Raw genomic sequence first — 17,052 nt, 5'->3', positions numbered from 1 at the left:
AATAGCAAGTTATGAAAAACAATATTCTCTCCAGTGGAACTGACTTTTTAATGATCCATAACTGCTGCTTCATTTCATAATTTTTTTTTTTTTTTTTAATCAATTTCTTAAGGAATATAACACTATATTAGTGTCTAATCTATGCTTATGTCAAGCAGACTTCTTTCAGATGAAATTTAACAAAATTTGATTTCGGTAGTCCGAGTCATTAACCTCATGCTGCTGACATGGCATCTAATAGATGCCACACTTTTTAAAATTTCTGCTTTTTTTTTTTTTTTTTTTTTTAATTGTATATACTTGTTATAATGTATTTTCTGTTTTCATTTTGATATACTATGAATTATAAGAAATTAAATTTTTGTTTGTGGTTTAAGAGATGTCAGATGAGCAAAAGCATCTATCTTTCCTGCAGGCAATCCTATTCCTATGTGGCATCTGTGAGATGCCAGTGAGAGCTGTCTAATCTTGTCATAGAGGTTTAGTTTCACTGGGCTAAATGTGAACAACTGAGAAAAATACATATGTTCACTTTGCATCTGTCAAGATGCCATGCAAGTAGCTATTTCAGTTCAGGGGAAAAATGACCTTAAATTCTTAAAAATATGAAAAAAAAAAAAAAAAAACTTTGTTATTACTAGTTTCTCTCTTTAATTCATATTCCATATTTTGAAATTGAGTTTAGCAAATAATAATTAATAGAACACTGTGTTTTAAATCTATCAAAAAATAAAATTAATTTTTTATAATCGAAACAACAAAGGTGTCTCGTAGACATCACACATGCATATTTGTTTGTGTGTATGAGTAATGGAGGGTTAAAGCGTGTCGTAGCATACCACACATGTGGGGAATTCTAAGAATGGAAATAAGTAAATTTATACTATTTAATAATATATGAACAGCATGTAATCCTAATAAGAAAGGATATCTCAGAAAGATTATATTCAAATTCCAAACAAAATGGAATTAACTGAGAGTACTTCTTGCTTTTTTAGATTTATAAGGAGTAGGGGAAGAAAATGACTAGCTAAAAATGAAGTGCAGGCACTGGATTCATATTCTCTGAGGCAGAAAGACAAGATTGTAAATCCATTATGTTATATCATAGCACCACAGAAGGTTATTGTTATTTGGTTTTTAGGAGCATTAGCAACTAAGGCCATATTTCTCAAGGATATGCAGTAGTCATTCCCTGACCTTTCCACATCCTCCGTATTTGGTGGTGACAGGCTCGAACCCCAGTCTAATCAAGAAGCATGTGCTACGCACTGCTGCTCCTTCCCACCTGGCTATGGAGCACCATAGAAGGTGGAAATGTTTCTGACCAATTTAGAAAAAAATTACAAATATCTCTAACTGTTTTGAACCTGTTCCCCCCCCCCCCCCAAATTCGCTGAAGTAATTAACAAACACCTTTAATTTTTTTATATAAAAAAAAAATCTACATTTTAAGGAATGTATGTGATACTTGCCATCTGTGCCACAACTGGCAGTACAATGGTTGCCATTGACATATTACTTACAACTTCTGTCATAAGGGAGGAGGTAAGGCAGAGAATTGTAACAATAGCACTAGGTGAAAGCATATTCAGGTAAGAAAGCTGTCCACCTAGCCATTCAGACAGTCCTGATTTCTGTAAAGAGAATAAAATAAGAAAAACAGCAATTATTATATCATCTGTATTTTGTATTGTATTTCTTACAAAAGTTATCTATCATATTCCAAAACAAGGAGGATATATTTTCTCATATGTACAGTTATAATAACAAAAGGATTCTACATACAGTGCAACCTTAATATAACATGGGTGTCAGGCGACAGCTTTAATACCCATGTTATTAGCAAAGTGCATTATAGCCAAAAAAAAAATAATAATAATTTACCAATTTTTTCCGCAGTTTTTTTAACATAAATACACTTTACTTACAAAATAAATACTTTGTTTACTAATGTTTTGTGAGTATACAGAACTGATGACAATGTTTTTTCAGTACACAATTCTTAACAGGATCAGATGCAATAAATGAAGACATTCACTATCACTCTGACATTCTAACCATGCCATCACCTCATTAATGTTTTCAAGCACTTAATTTCTGGTGCTTTTTCCTTACATGATTCATCCACATTATCTTCTGAGTCACCCCCCCCATGCCACTGGCCTTCTGTTTGTCAATAGGCTTCCCACTAATGTTTTGTTGTTCACAGTGGCTGCAATTTCTTCCTTGCTCAAGTAATGCACAACTGAAGCTTCTATGTCCACCTCAATCCAAGAAGCCAGGTAATTTGCAAGACTGCCACCAAGTATGTTACAAGCAGCCTTAACTTCTTGTTCTGAAAATGCTGCTAATTCAAAGTTATTGTTAATGATTTCGTCTTTTCCAATAAATTTCTTTCAGCAGTTTTCAATTGTTGTTGAGCTTACTTTCTCCCATGCTAATCCAATATTATATGCAACATCTTTCAGTGTTAATGTTTTCAGAAATTCTAGAACTTGAATTTCTGAGTTCACAACATGAGCAAGTACCTCACTTTGATATTAGGCTTTGAAGGCTCAAATACAGGTGACCCCCACTTAACGCTGATAATTCGTTCTGTAAAAACAGAGCGCTAAGTGAATCTGCACGAGCGCCGCATTCCCAAAAGGTAACATATGTATTTGTGAGTTGCGGTCGGTGCCATAGGATATTTTCTAATCAATAATAAACGGTAGTGAAAATATGCACAAATGTCGGTCAAAATATTTAATATTCAAATATTTGTACATAAAATATTCTGCATTACACACATATATAATTATGTGGTAACTACTTACATATCAAAATTAAACTTAAAATTCCAATTAAAATCATGAATTTAATTGATCTAAATTGATTTAATTTAATTGATGAATTTAATCATGAAAAATGTGTCGATTTTGGGTTGAACTTTGGCCCTCTTCCAAATAAACTAAAAGGGATATTAATTTTAAATCCCCCGCAGTGTTACCACCCAACAATAAAGTCAACCAATCCTTCGCCACTTTGAAACCTGGCATGTTTTTTTCTTCTTTACCTGGCATGTTTTTTACTTCTTTTAATATGAAACTTCTTTTAGGCATTCATTTCCACAAAAGTCCTGCTTCATCTAAGGTAAAAACTTGTTGAGAAGTATAACACATAATGCCCCTCTTCAATAATTTTAACAAGTTCTTTTTTGAAAGTTTCGGCTCCTTAATCTGCAACTGTGGCTTCTCCCTGGATTTTAAATCTATTCAACCAGCCCTTACTAGTTTTAAATGGTTCCACATTTTTTTTTTTTTTTTTAGGTGAGTTTTCTTCAGATCATCATATTGGCTAATCTCTCTCTCTCTCTCTCTCTCTTTTTTTAATAATATTTAACTTAACTGAATTCTGCATTGGATATTATCTTCAATAAAATTAGTTAAAGTCTTTCCATTTCAATCCTAATAGCCAGCCTAGCCCTAGTTGCTTGTAGTGGAACAGCTATCTTTCCCGCTGCTAAAATTAATTCTTTATTTTTTTTTATAATTGTTCTTACAGTTAAACTTGCAAGTCCTAAATTATGGAACACATCCGCTTGTCTTTGATCAGAATCGATTCGCTTCAAAACGTCTAATTTAATTTTCAAATTCAGTCTTTTTCTTACATTTATAGTCTTCATACTGCGCTCAGACGTTGCTTTTTCATTCTTATCGGCCATTATTAACTCTTCGAAAATGTAACTGCGTTGGTTGCATTAATTATGATACAATGTTCAAGTAAACTGTCTGTTTCGCACGATGTCTAATACGATACAAAGTGATGACTAGACTTCGGATAAATGCATATAACACAAATATTACAAGCAATATACTTGATCATTTTTTAAAATGTTGATCTCGGAACTACGTAAAAAGTCACTGTACTGCAATTAAAATTAGTGAGCGAGAAAATTTCACTGAGCGTGGGAAAATTTCTCAAGTCGGCACGGGAAACGTTTTAATGCTGTTTTGCTATTCATTTTCAAGCTATTGACTCCATCAAATGAAACGATTTCAATAAATATGCCAAAAATGCAATCTGTAAAAGAGCGTTATAGTGATCTGTGATAGCGTTATAATCAGATACGAGTTATAATATAAGAACAGTGTTATAGCGAATCAACGTAAAGCGAACCGCATTATAACGGGGGCCTGCTGTAATGCCCTGATCTATGGGTTGAATTAGTGCAGTTGTGTTCCTTTCACAATCTTTCGATTTCAGGACATCAGCCAAGCGATGAGCTGGGCAAATTTTTTGGAAAGCAAGTGGCATCTCATTGATGGTACAAATAAAAATATCACTCGTCATCCAAGCATTGGAGCTAATTTTATAAACCACAGGTAGAGACTTCACACTAACATGCTTAAAACACTGGGGACTTTTCCTTTTACTGATGCACAATGACTTTAGCTTGTGATTTCCAGTCTTGTTTGTGCATAGTAAAACAGTAATTCTTTCTTTGTAGTTTTCATGTCTGCTTTGTTGGGCACCTTTTTAATATCCAGCGACTTGTTGGGGAGAAGTTTATAGTACAGCGTTGTTTTGTCACAGTTGTACAACTGTTCATATGTGAATTGATCATCTTGAATCACATTACGCAGAAATTCAGGAAATGCTTCTGCTACAGTAATGTCAACAAATGATTCGCTGTGTAGGCTGATTTGCCTACACAACCTGGAATATCCAATGACTTCTACCTCCAAACCCACTCTTCAGAAGCTTTAAATGTGTCATCATCTCCACAGAGCAGCTTATGAAATTTAAGTGCTTGTACTTTCAAAATTACCCCATTTATCAGTACTTCTTCACTATGTTTCTGTAGAAACCACTTGTATAAGCATTGGTCCACATCTGTTTTCACAAAGTATAGTTTTTTCTTTTCTTGGAGGCCTATTTCATCTTCTACGGAGTCTAAGAATGAACACAATTTTAATTCCTCTTTCATCTAACCGTAGATCATTCCTTTTGGAATTTTATACTTGTGAAATATACTGCATATTGTTTCGCCACTCTTAACTCTTTCAATAATCTTTAACTTTTCTTCAAGTGTATAATTTTTCTTTTGGTGGCCATGACTTCAATCCTACTGATTTACTAATTTTTGCCATATATTTATTTCTGATGCCCTAGAATTTGCCCTGTTTTGAGAAAACAAAATCAAAACCAAACTGTCCGGCCTATCATAGTGCCAAAGTGAAGTCACGTTATTTCTCCATAAATCACTTGTCAGTTCATGTATATTTTTGTCTAGTTTAGCCCTTAGCAGTTTTTGCTATCCTAAGTGTAACTTCTAGTCGAAGAAAGGATGTCATGTGCTGTTGTTTACAAAAATTTACTTTAATTAATGTAACGCACTTGATAAACTATAGCCATATTCCCCTACAGAAGTAGCTGCTTTAAATTAGCATTTCACTGATATACTCTTTTATTGCATCTCTAACTATGGGGAGAAACTGAGTGTCTACAGTAATTGTCTCTCATGAGTCCTGTTGTTTACAAAAATTACTCTGCAACTAAATATGAAATATATCAAAATGAATATACAGCCAATTTTTAGCTAATTTCCCTCTTTTAGAAATACGGCAGTAGGATGTACAGTAGATACAAGTATGTACAGTATTCATCACTTTTCCAGTTTCCAATGAAAATTGCTAGTTCTTTAAACACACTTACTTTTTTTCATAATTTGTTTTAGGGGACATGATCATAACTGCGGTATACCCAAAACCACGGTACAACGAGCTGCATTATATTGAGGTTTCACTGTATCTATTATGGAAGGTTAAGAAATATGAACTATTAAATAGTATTTAATAGTTTTTGCTGATAAACTGGTAATGATAAAATAGATTACTGTAGAGGTAGCCATCCTCACTGGGCATTCTTTACAGGCTCACCATGTCCATCTGTCACATTTTTCAATGTTATAGTAACCATACACACTAAAACACTCCATTTGTTTTATGGCATATCATAATGTTGTGCTATACTGCACCAGTATATTGTTTGAGTATGTATTCATAAGCCTATACTATATAAACTTGTGTCTGCATGTAGTGTGGACTTAAAAACCCAGCATGACCCATGGTAGAAAGTCCTACTCACTCTGCCTGAGATCAGCTAACTATAACCTTGATCGAATAGGCCATTAAAAATTAATCCAGTCTCCAATGGGATTTGAACTGAGAAAAGACAGACTCACTCACTCACTCCACAGAAGCTGATGCACCAACAACTACCAAAAAAAAAAAAAAAAAAAACACACACACATACATACTTTACAATCCAGAAATATTAAGTAAGAAATCTAGCATTCATATCAACAACTGCATTTGTCTTTTGAGAATTCATGCAAAAAAGGATGATATTTCTTTCTTTATAAGATTCTTGCAGGATTATCTTATTCTTTACTCTGATTTTGTGGCCCACATGATTTAAACTACATGTAATTTAAACTATATGTAATGTACTTAATTCTCACAGCAGAACAAACTTACCTTTTTAACGAGTTGCCCTAGTATTGCATTACTTTTAAACAGATAACCATGTAAGATTAATCAGCCATTCGTTTGAAAGATGAAAATGCTACAATAGCTTGTTTCAGCATTAAATGGTCCCATATCAGATAGCAGGTGATCTCTAGTGATAATACTCAGACAAAACGGTTGAGAAGTTGTTCCAAGTGAGCTGCCATATGGCAAAATCAATTTTTAAAGGTATAATATAGCTAACTCCAGGGGTTCACATCTGGTGAGTATGGACTTGGCACACTCAGGGTCCTGAGCTAGATATCATCATTCTTCTCTTTCTTGTTGATTCCCTTCTACTTTCTACTTTTGTGTGTGTCTCTCTCTCTCTCTCTCTCTCAGGGTAACTCGGGGAATTTTTTTTTTTTTTTTTGGCTGGTGCAGCATAAGCTTCAGGCTTCCTTGCACCATATAGCCAATAATAATACTAATAATAATAAGGCAAGTTCAATCTGCTCTGAGAATTCAGACCATTCTATTATCCATGCAGTTTAAATCCTGGCGGCTGCAAAAAAAAAGATGAAAGGAAAAGATAGTCATAAATGTTTACAGATATAACTAAGTTCAGTTTATGTGTGATATTATTGAAATATTATCTTTAAAACTGCTCGACAAGTATGGAAACCTATCTAAAACCCAGAAAATTTAAAAAATCTGGCACCTCTCAATCCCCAAATTTTCATTGAACTATCATTGAACATTACATGTATGAAGCTAACAGAGAAGTAAACCCATATATGAACATATATGAGTTTACTTCTCTATGAATATATATGGGTTTACTTTTCAGCAAGAGGAAGAATGCCATTCACATTCAGCTTATCCAATCCATTCAAGGCCTTAAACATCTCAATCAGATCACTCTGCAGATGTTACAATTTGCAGAACTGAAGACTGTCTAGATAAGAGCACCCTTTGTTCCCTTCACCAATCTGATTACCCTTCACTGCACTCATTCCAGCAGATCTACATTCTTTCTAAAGTGATGCCTCCATACATGTATACAATATTCAAGATGCAGCCTAACGATGGCCTTGTACCAAGAGATAATCACTTTCTTATCCCTACTAGCAAAGTTTTTGTATATCAGTGACAAAACAGTATGAGCTCTGCTGGCACATATCTGCACTGCTCAGAAAATTTCATATTTGACTGCACAATTAACCCCTTTTTCATTTTCCCTACACTGAGTGTAGTACCACTCAGTCGATAAGTTACTCTGGGATTACTGCTACCCGTATTCAGCACCTTCCATTTGTCAGTGTTAAACTTCAAGTATCATTTCTCAGCGCATCAACCCAATTTTCCTAGATTTTGTTGCAGTAGCTCACCCTGATTACTGTAGTAAACCACTCTGCTAACCTTTGTATCATTTGCAAACTTAAATATTAAGCCTGATATACCTTTATCAATATCATTAATAAATACTGAAAACAGCTCTGAACCATGGCAGACTCCACTAATAACATTAGTCTATGAAGAGCAGTGCCCATTAATAATCACTCTCTGTCTTCTTACCTTACATTTAACCATCCCTTTATCCATAGCAGTAACTTGCCCTTAATACCACACTGCTCCAGTTTATACATCAGTCTTTTATATGCTACAGTGTAAAAATCCTTTCTGAAATCCAAGTATATGATATCAAAATTATTTTTTTTGCATACAGTTCCTTGGTCACTGCATCATAGTAACCTATCAGATTGGTTAGATAAGATTGCCCCTTGACGAATCCATGCTGTGACTGTAGTATAACTACAATCCTGTCTAGATGGTCCTGCATTACTTTAATCAGTGGTGCCATTAATTTCCCTGGAACAGAAATAAAGCTATGTAATTATTCATGTCACCGTTTAATCACTCTTTATGAATTGGGGATACATTCCATATGGACCTCCCCTGAATCCAAGGATTCTCTCATAATTATGGTTAAGGGTTTGCTTACCTCCTTTTCTGTCTCCCTTAATATGAATGGATAAATCACATTCACCCCAGGTGCCTTTTTTATGTTCAGCTACAAGAATTTGTCTTCTACTTTCCTTTCAGTTACCAAAGTCATTTACCTTGCTGTTAAAGTTTGATAGATTTCTTACATTCCTTCCCCTAAATAATTCTCCATGTGTAAATATAGATGCAAACACCTATTCAATTTGTCAGCAACCCAAGCAGGGTTATCAATGGTTATCCCTTTGACATCAAGTGACCCAATGTGATTCAATCCCTTCCTTCTATTGTTAATATAAGCATAGAAATCTTTGCTTTTCTTTACATTCTTTGCATTTCTTTACATTCTTTGCCAGAGACTTTTCAGAATCTATCTTAGCTTGCCTATCTTCCTTTATGACTTGATTACAGATTAATTTCTGTCTACCATAGGCTTCTGTATCACCTGATAATTTATATGCATCCCATGCACTTTTCTTCTCTGCCATGTATCTCAATAGTTCATCTGGCATCAATTTAGGTCATTTGAACAGTATTTCTTCCTTGGTATCAAAAGCCTAGTAGCTTCTATGATTACTATCCTGAATGCTTCCTATTTAGAATTTTCTGTTGGTAATATCATCAGTCCCACTGCATAGAATTTAAAAACTGTCTGAGACTACTGTAGTCACTCTTATGAAAGCTGAAGCCTTTCCCTTTACCCTCGACAGCAGTTGTCTCTAATTAAATTCCACATTAGTACACTGTGATCACTGCTACCCAGTGGGTTTTTTAGCTGCAGATTCTCAATCAATGTAGAATCACTGCTGATAACCAAATAAAGAAGACTGCTTCCTCTTGTTGCCTCTCTAACATGCTGAGGTAGAAAACATGCCATCCAAGAAATCTACAAAAGTCTTGCTAGTGTATAAATGACCAACCCATAAATTTCAGTCAATATCTGTAAATTCAAAATCCTCCATTATAAGATATTTTGATTTATTGGTCCACTCTATTTCTCTGTATAGTTGTTTGGTATACTCATTGCAGTCATTAGGCCTATAACACACTCCTACTCTCAATTTTGCTTTCCCTGTGCTTATGTCACACCAAACTGACTCAACGTTGTACTGTCCATCTATGTCAACTGGATGCACTTCCTTGGATTTTATGTGTTTCTTAACTAAGAGGGGCATAAATTCAAATTGAGGAAGGATGGTTGCAAGATAGATGTGCAGTTTGCCTTCAGCCAGTGGGTGGTTGATTGTTGGAACAAACTTTTATCTGTTGTGGAGGTTTGTGAAGTTTGATTAAAATTAAATTCGAGAAAGGGTTATACAAGTTATTGGAGGGGATAGATGGGAGATGTGGAAAGTTTTTCTGGCTGATTTTTTATAAGCTTGCTTTCTTGCAACAGTTGCCACTGCTAATACTTGATATTTGCAGTAACAGTATTGGTGATATTGAAGTGGTGCTGATAAGCTGAGTAAATAAATGAATACATGGATTTAAATAAAAATAAATAAGAAAATTAATTAAATTAGTAAATGAATAAATTTTGCTTGTACATTAATATGTGAGGAAATTTTTAAACTTTGAAGATATCAGTGGCCTAGTAATACAAACTGAGAGTTGAATGATTTTATGATAATGGAAGGTGGACTGTTAGTAAAGAATTACCATTGAAAGGAAATCACATATGAGGAGCTGGTGGAATTTGTCCAAGTAGGTTAATAAGAAGAATAAGTAGATATATACTTAGTATAAATAGATATTTATTAGTTAAAGTTTGCTTATTCTTATTTATTGCTTTTTTTTTTTTTTTGTTTACCATTCAAAACTTCAAAACCATTTCTTAAAACTGAAACAGCCACAACCTCTAAAACCATTCAGAATTGGATACACATTTATACAACTTTTTCTCTTATTTTGGACTTTAGAATACGTCCCAGAATTTTTTTTTTTAAACACCATGTATATTGTCTGTGAACCTTATATGATGTCAGAAACAGTCCTGACAACACAACCAGAGCCCAAATGCATCATCAGAAATACATGATCCCCATATTTCAATAAGTTTATTGAACCAATAATAAATCCACATGACATACTTTAGATGCTTCAGCCACTGAAAATCCACTGCCCAGAAGAATCAAAACTCCCCACTGAATCTTTCTCTGAGCTGTCTTCCAGTCCAGTAATGGTGGGCTTTGTCCAGAAAGGGTTGGTTTTGCTGGCATTAGAAAGAGGAACAAACAAATTCCTAAAGAGGGTGTGGCATCTTTGATTTCTCTGAAAGGGAAAAAGAAAATTGTTTAAGAGCATGTGTTTTCATTTATACTACTTTTACTGCTTGTAGTTTTTCATTTATAAACTAAATACTAATAAAGACAGGATTATAAAATATTGTGTATAGGTAAAACTTCATTCAGACTTATAAAAACAATACCAATTTCCTTGACTATATTGTCACTGGAGATGGTGTTGGGTGTTTCAGTATGACTCTGAGACAATGCATCAAAACATAAAGTGGACTTCAATATCATCACCAAGGCACAAAAACTGTTGTTTACAGAAGTGCAAGATCAAGATGATGCTGATTGTGTTTTTTGGCAGAATGTGCTTCACAAGGAATTTTATGTATTCTCTGGTGAGGCTGTAATTTTGAGAGAAAGGCAGCTGGGTTCTTGTTGGACAACTGCTTCTGCCCATTCTACACTTGTTGTGAAGATATTTCTGATAAAACATGGCACTGTACAGATCAACCATCCACCCTACTCTCCTGATCTAGCACTAGTGGACATCCTCTTTTCCAATATGAAAACTGTCTTCAAAGGAAAGAGATTTCAGGATGTTGAGGACATAAAGAAAAATGTAACCACCAAGCTGAATGTCACCTCTTTGAATGCCTTCACTGATTCTTTTCGGAAACTATTAGAATGGTGTAACATGCATTCAATTAGGGTATGTGTGTGGTATAGGTGTTTAATGGCACACAAGCTGCTGTGGCTATATTGCACCTATTCATAGGAATGTTGAAAAAAAATAAAATAAATTAATATGAAGACAGTTCAATCTCATTTCATGTCAAAAACTAATCATAGTCATTCATACATTCCTATTTGTTTCAAATAACAGAAAAGTTCATTAATATTTGCATTTTCACCAATGATATCATTTAATGTTATTCGTTCTCGGAGATTAGCCAGAGAATGAAATATTGAAGTTCGATGTTGCTGATAATTTGGACAGTCAATCAAAATATGTTTGACTGTTAGATGCTCAGAGCAGTGTGAACACTGAGGAGGATCATCGCCTGTGAGTAGATGGAGGTGAGTCAGATGAGCATGTCCTATTCTAATCCTTGCGAGTACCATTTCTTCTCGCCGAACTGTCTGCATGCACGAGTGCCAAAATTTTGGGTACTGTTTCAACTGGAAAAGTTTATTATTTGTTTGTTTATGTCATAGCTCTGTCCGCTATGCATGGTATACTGTTTGAATTATAATATTATAATCAGAAACTGGAATAAAGACAGAGGTTAAGTCTAAGGTTGATGGATTTTTAGCAGAAATATCAGCCAGCTCATTCCCTTTAATGACTGAATGTGCTGGAATCCATCAAAAGTTCACTTGTTGCTGACGATCTTCAATTTTCAACATCAAATTTCTGATTTGATTTAAAACAGGGTGATCCTTATGAGAGGGATTCTGCATTGCTCTAATTGAGCTGAGAGAGTCGGTGTAAACTAAATATTTTGCAGATGGGTGAAGAGTCAAATTTTCTAGAGCTAATTGTATTGCATATAATTCTGCTGAAAAGCTGCTGTACTCAGGTGGAAGAGAAGCTGATATGATAGCAGAGGGAAACACTGCTGCTGCTCCACCAGTTGAATGAGATTTGGTACCATCAGTATATATCAGTAAGAAGTCAAAATAGTTTTGAATATGGCTAGCATGGAGTTGTTGCACATTCAGAGTTGGTAGACGATTCTTTCCCCATCGGAGAAAATAATTATCACAGGTTGGTTAAGGAAAGGGAGTCCATGGTGGGTGAGAATAATTCTTTATCTGCTGCCTACTGTGGAGAGGAACATTCCAATTTTGTGATATTTCAAGGAGCCGTAGGCCTGCAGGTCATATTTCATTTGATTTATTTCTATAGAGATTGTGAAATGGTGGATTAAAGAGATATGGCTGAATGGGGTGCGGAGAACAGTTTTGTATTCTGGCTGCATATTTAAGTAGTAACATTTTTCTGGGGAGGTACAGGTGGGGCTCATGGGCTTCAATATATAGACTATAAGTTGGAGATGTCCTATAAGCACCAAGAGCAATCTACAGCGCATTGCGTTGTACAGGATCGAGCCAGCGCAATACACTCTTTTGGGCAGAATCATAAACTGGGGCACCATAATCCAAACGGGGTCTAATCAGTGCTCTCTATAAGAGCAGCAAAGTTGTATGATCTGCTCCCCAAGACAGGGCAGATAGAGCTCTTAGCATGTTCAGCTTTTTCAGACAGGTAGTACATATTACTTTAATGTGCTCAAAGAAGTTTAATTTGCTGTCCAATATCAACTCCAAGAATCTAGTATTGTTGACAATCGGGATGGTGGAATTTGATATCCGAAGTTCAGGGTCTATATGTAATTTACATTGATTGCAAAACTGGATCACAACAGTTTTCTGATGGGAAAGATGATATTCATGGAACTCAGCCCATTTTTGTACTTAATTGAGGGACATCTGCAATTACTGTTCAATAGCATTAGCATTAGTAGAGGCATTTGATGCAAGAAAGCAAGCTTATGCAGCATCAGCCAAAAAAAAAAACCACTTCCACTTCACCCCTCTGTTCGTTCGAAATACCTGTCCAGCTGAGCCTTAAACTTATTTAGGCTATCAACTTCCACGACAAGGGATGGAAGTCTGTTCCACCAACCAACCACCCGCTGGCTAAAGGCAAATTTCCGCACATCTATCCTACATCTGTCTTTCCTCAATTTGAATTTATGCCCTCTCAGGTGATTATTCTGAGCAAGAGGAAGAATCCCATCAGCATTGAGCATGCTCAAACCATTCAAGGCTTTATACACCTCTATCAGATCACCTCGCTGGTGCCTAGTCTCCAGACACTGTAATTTGCAAAACTTAAGCCTTTCTTCGTAAGAGCACCCCTTTGTTCCACTCACTAATCTTGTTGCCCTTCTCATTTCAGCAGCTCTACATCCTTCTTGAAATGAGGCCTCCAGGCACCTAGAGTACTGTATACAGTACTCTAGGTGTGGCCTGACCATTGCCTTATACAAGGGAATAATCACCTCCTTATCACTGCTAGAAAAATTACTGTATATCATTGACAAGACACCATGAGCTACTCTTGCAGCCCGTCTGCACTGCTCAGAGAACTTCATATCTGCCTGCACAACCGCCCCCAGGTCCCTTTCATTCTCTACCACTGTCAGTGTAGTACCACAGAGTTGATTCGTTGCTCTAGGGTTGCTGTTTCCCATATGTGGTACTTTACATTTGTCAATGTTAAACTTCATTTGCCACCTCTCAGCCTACTCAACCTTTCCAGATCCTGTTGCAGCAGCATAGTGTCAGTAGTGTATTTGACAACCCTGCCAACCTTCGTTTTGTCTGCAAACTTGGACATTAAGCTTGATATACCATCATCAATATCATTTATAAATACAGAAAACAATAATGGACCCAACACTGAACCCTGAGGGACTCCACTAATAACATTAGTCCACACTGAGCAGTGTCCATTGATTACCACTCTCTGTCTTCTCCCCCTCAACCATCCCTTTATCCATAGCAGCAATTTGCCTCCAGTGCCACACTGCTCCCATTTGTGCAGCAGTCTTCCATGTGCAACAGTATCAAAAGCCTTTCTAAGATCCAAGTATATAATATCAATGTTATTCCCTACATCCAGTTCTTTTGTGACTGCATCATAGTATCCAATCAAATTGGTCAGGCAAGACTTCCCCTTAACAAAACCATGCTGTGTCTGAGCTATAACTGAAGTCTTGTCTAGATGATCCTGCAGTGCTTTTTTAACAAGTGCCTCCATTAATTTTCCTGGAACAGAAATTAAACTCACAGGTCTATAATTACTTGTGTCAGCCTTTGATCTTCCTTTGTGAATTAGGGTCACATTTGCACATTTCCAGTCTGTGGGTACCTCCACTGAGTCCAAGGAAGCTCTCATAATTATGGCTAAGGGTTTGCTTACTTGCTTTGCTGCCTCCTTTAACATAACTGGATAGATCCTATCCACCCCAGGTGCCTTTCTTGTGTTTATCTTCAACAATTTCTCCTCCATTTTACTCTCAGTTATTACAAGATTCTCTAGCTTACTGCCAGAGTTGAATACACCTCTGGCATTCCCCTCGCTGAATAACTCCTCATGTGTGAATGTCGATGCAAAATATTCATTTAGTTTGTTAGCTACCTGAGCAGGATCATCAACAGTTGACCCATCGATATCAAGTGGACCAATCTGATTCATACCCTTCCTTCTAGAGTTTACATAAGTAAAGATTTGATTTGATTTGATTTGGTAGTTGTTGGCGCATCGGCTGCTGTGGCCATATTGCACCTCCCAAGGTTTTTGCAGTACTTTGATCCAAGCCCGAGGCGGGAATCGAACCCGCGACCTTTGGGTTGCCGGGCAGGTACTTTACCCACTCGGCTAGCCCGGTCGGCCATAAGTAAAGAACTCTTTGCTGTTTTTCTTTGCATCCCTTGCCAAAGATTTCTCGTAATCTGCCTTCGCCTGCCTAACCTCCTTTGTAACTTGGTTACAGATCAACTTGTATATATCATAGGCTTTGTGTCACATGTTAATTTGTATGTATCCCATGCATTGTTCTTCTCTGCCATATGTCTCATTAGTTCATCTGACATCCATTTAGGCCTAAACCTTGAACAATATTTCTTAGTTGGTATGTAAAGCCTAGTAGCTTCCAAGATAAGTTCTTTGAATGCTTCCCATTTTGATTTGCTGTTGGTAACATCATCAGTTGGTCCCACTGTATAGAATTTAAATACTGTCTCAGTCCATCGTAGTCGCCTTTACGAAAGCAATAACCCTTCCCTTTACTCCTAATGGTAGTTACCTCTTTGAGTAAATCCCACTTCAGCACACTGTGATCACTGCCACCTAGTGGTTCATTTACCTGCAGATTCTTAATGCATGAAGAATCACTACTGATAATCAAATCAAGAGTATTACTCCCTCTAGTTGCCTCCCGAACATGTTGAGTACAAAACAATCATTCAATAAATCCACAAAAGCCTTGCTAGTGTGTGAGTGACCAGCCCCCAAATTCCAGTCAATATCTGGGAAATTAAAATCCCCCATTATAAGACTCTCTGATTTACTGGCCCACTCTATTTCTCTGTACAGTTTCTTATTATACTCATCAGAGTCATTAGGCCTATAGCACACTCCTACTCTAAATTTTGATCTCCCAATGCTTATGTCACACCAAACTGACTCGACACTGCACTGTCCAGCGATGTCGACTGGCTTCACTTCCTTGGATTTTATGTGTTTCTTAACTAATAGCATAACCCCTCCTCTCTTCCTATCCTTTCTGTAGACGTTGTACTCCCCAAATTCCAGTTCTGCATTCCTTATATCTGTGTGACACCACGTCTCTGAAATCCCAACAATATCTGCCTTTGATGTTTTGAGCAATACCTCAAATTCATGAAATTTATTTACTAAACTCCTAGCATTGGTGTACACACAAGTATACATACATCTGTTTCTATTCTTAGCTACCCTAACACAACCCATGTGTTTACTTGTACCGCAATGACTCCCAGCAGTCTCTGAAATATCCTGCATCTTGTTTTTCAGGCTTCTGCTCATTCCAATAGATCTCATGCTCTGAGAATGGCAAGAAATAGAGAGATCGTCAACATAAAAATTGGCTTCCACAGTATTTGGAAGTTCTTTTGTAATGGAATCAATTCTAAGGGCAAATAGAGTTGCGCTCAATACCAACCCCTGTGGTACTCCTTCTTCCTGCGAGAATGTAGAAAGAAAGGAGTTTTGGTACCAAACCTGAAAAGAGCGGCTCTGGAGGAAATTCCTAATAAATATAGGCAGGTTGCCTCGTAGACCAAGATTATATAGGTCACCGAGAATGCCATACCGCCAGATTGTATCAAATGCCTTCTCTATATCAATGGAGACCATGACAAGGTGTTCGTTTTTCACAAAAGCATTGCAAATTTCAGATTTGGCCTTGATCATCAGATCTAGGGAGGACCTATTTTTGCGAAAGCCATGTTGACAATTACTCAATAGATGTTCAGTTTCAATGATCCAGGTAAGTCGACTGTGGATTTTTTCAAGAATTTTACCAAGGCAATTTGACAGAGAGATTGGCCTGTAACTATTACGACTGGAGGGATCTTTTCCATGTTTCAAAAAGGCCAAAACTGTAGCATGGTGACAAGAGGTTGGATAGATATTTTCCAGGAAGATCCGGTTAAAGAAGACTAGCAGCATTTGTAAGTTTTTCTCATTGAGATGCTGCAGCATGACA

The 17,052-nt window shown here is 36.4% G+C and overlaps 1 protein-coding gene across 1 annotated transcript in view; it reads right to left on the bottom strand.

The window, feature by feature from the left end:
• LOC150085927 (Na(+)/citrate cotransporter-like) overlaps positions 1–17,052 on the bottom strand; it is a 189,690-nt gene that overhangs the window by 20,332 nt on the left and 152,306 nt on the right. Inside the window, exon 11 of the mRNA XM_090373586.1 lies at positions 1,472–1,637. Within this exon, the coding sequence (XP_090229712.1) occupies positions 1,472–1,637 (166 nt within the window). The remainder of the gene's footprint in view (positions 1–1,471; positions 1,638–17,052) is intronic.

Source organism: Mastigoproctus giganteus, chromosome 5 (assembly GCF_048544385.1).
Source record: "Mastigoproctus giganteus isolate SK-2022 chromosome 5, ASM4854438v1, whole genome shotgun sequence".
NCBI lineage: Eukaryota > Metazoa > Arthropoda > Arachnida > Uropygi > Thelyphonidae > Mastigoproctus > Mastigoproctus giganteus.
The sequence above is the reverse complement of the archived record's forward strand: the minus strand, read 5'-3'. Positions and strand labels throughout refer to the sequence as shown.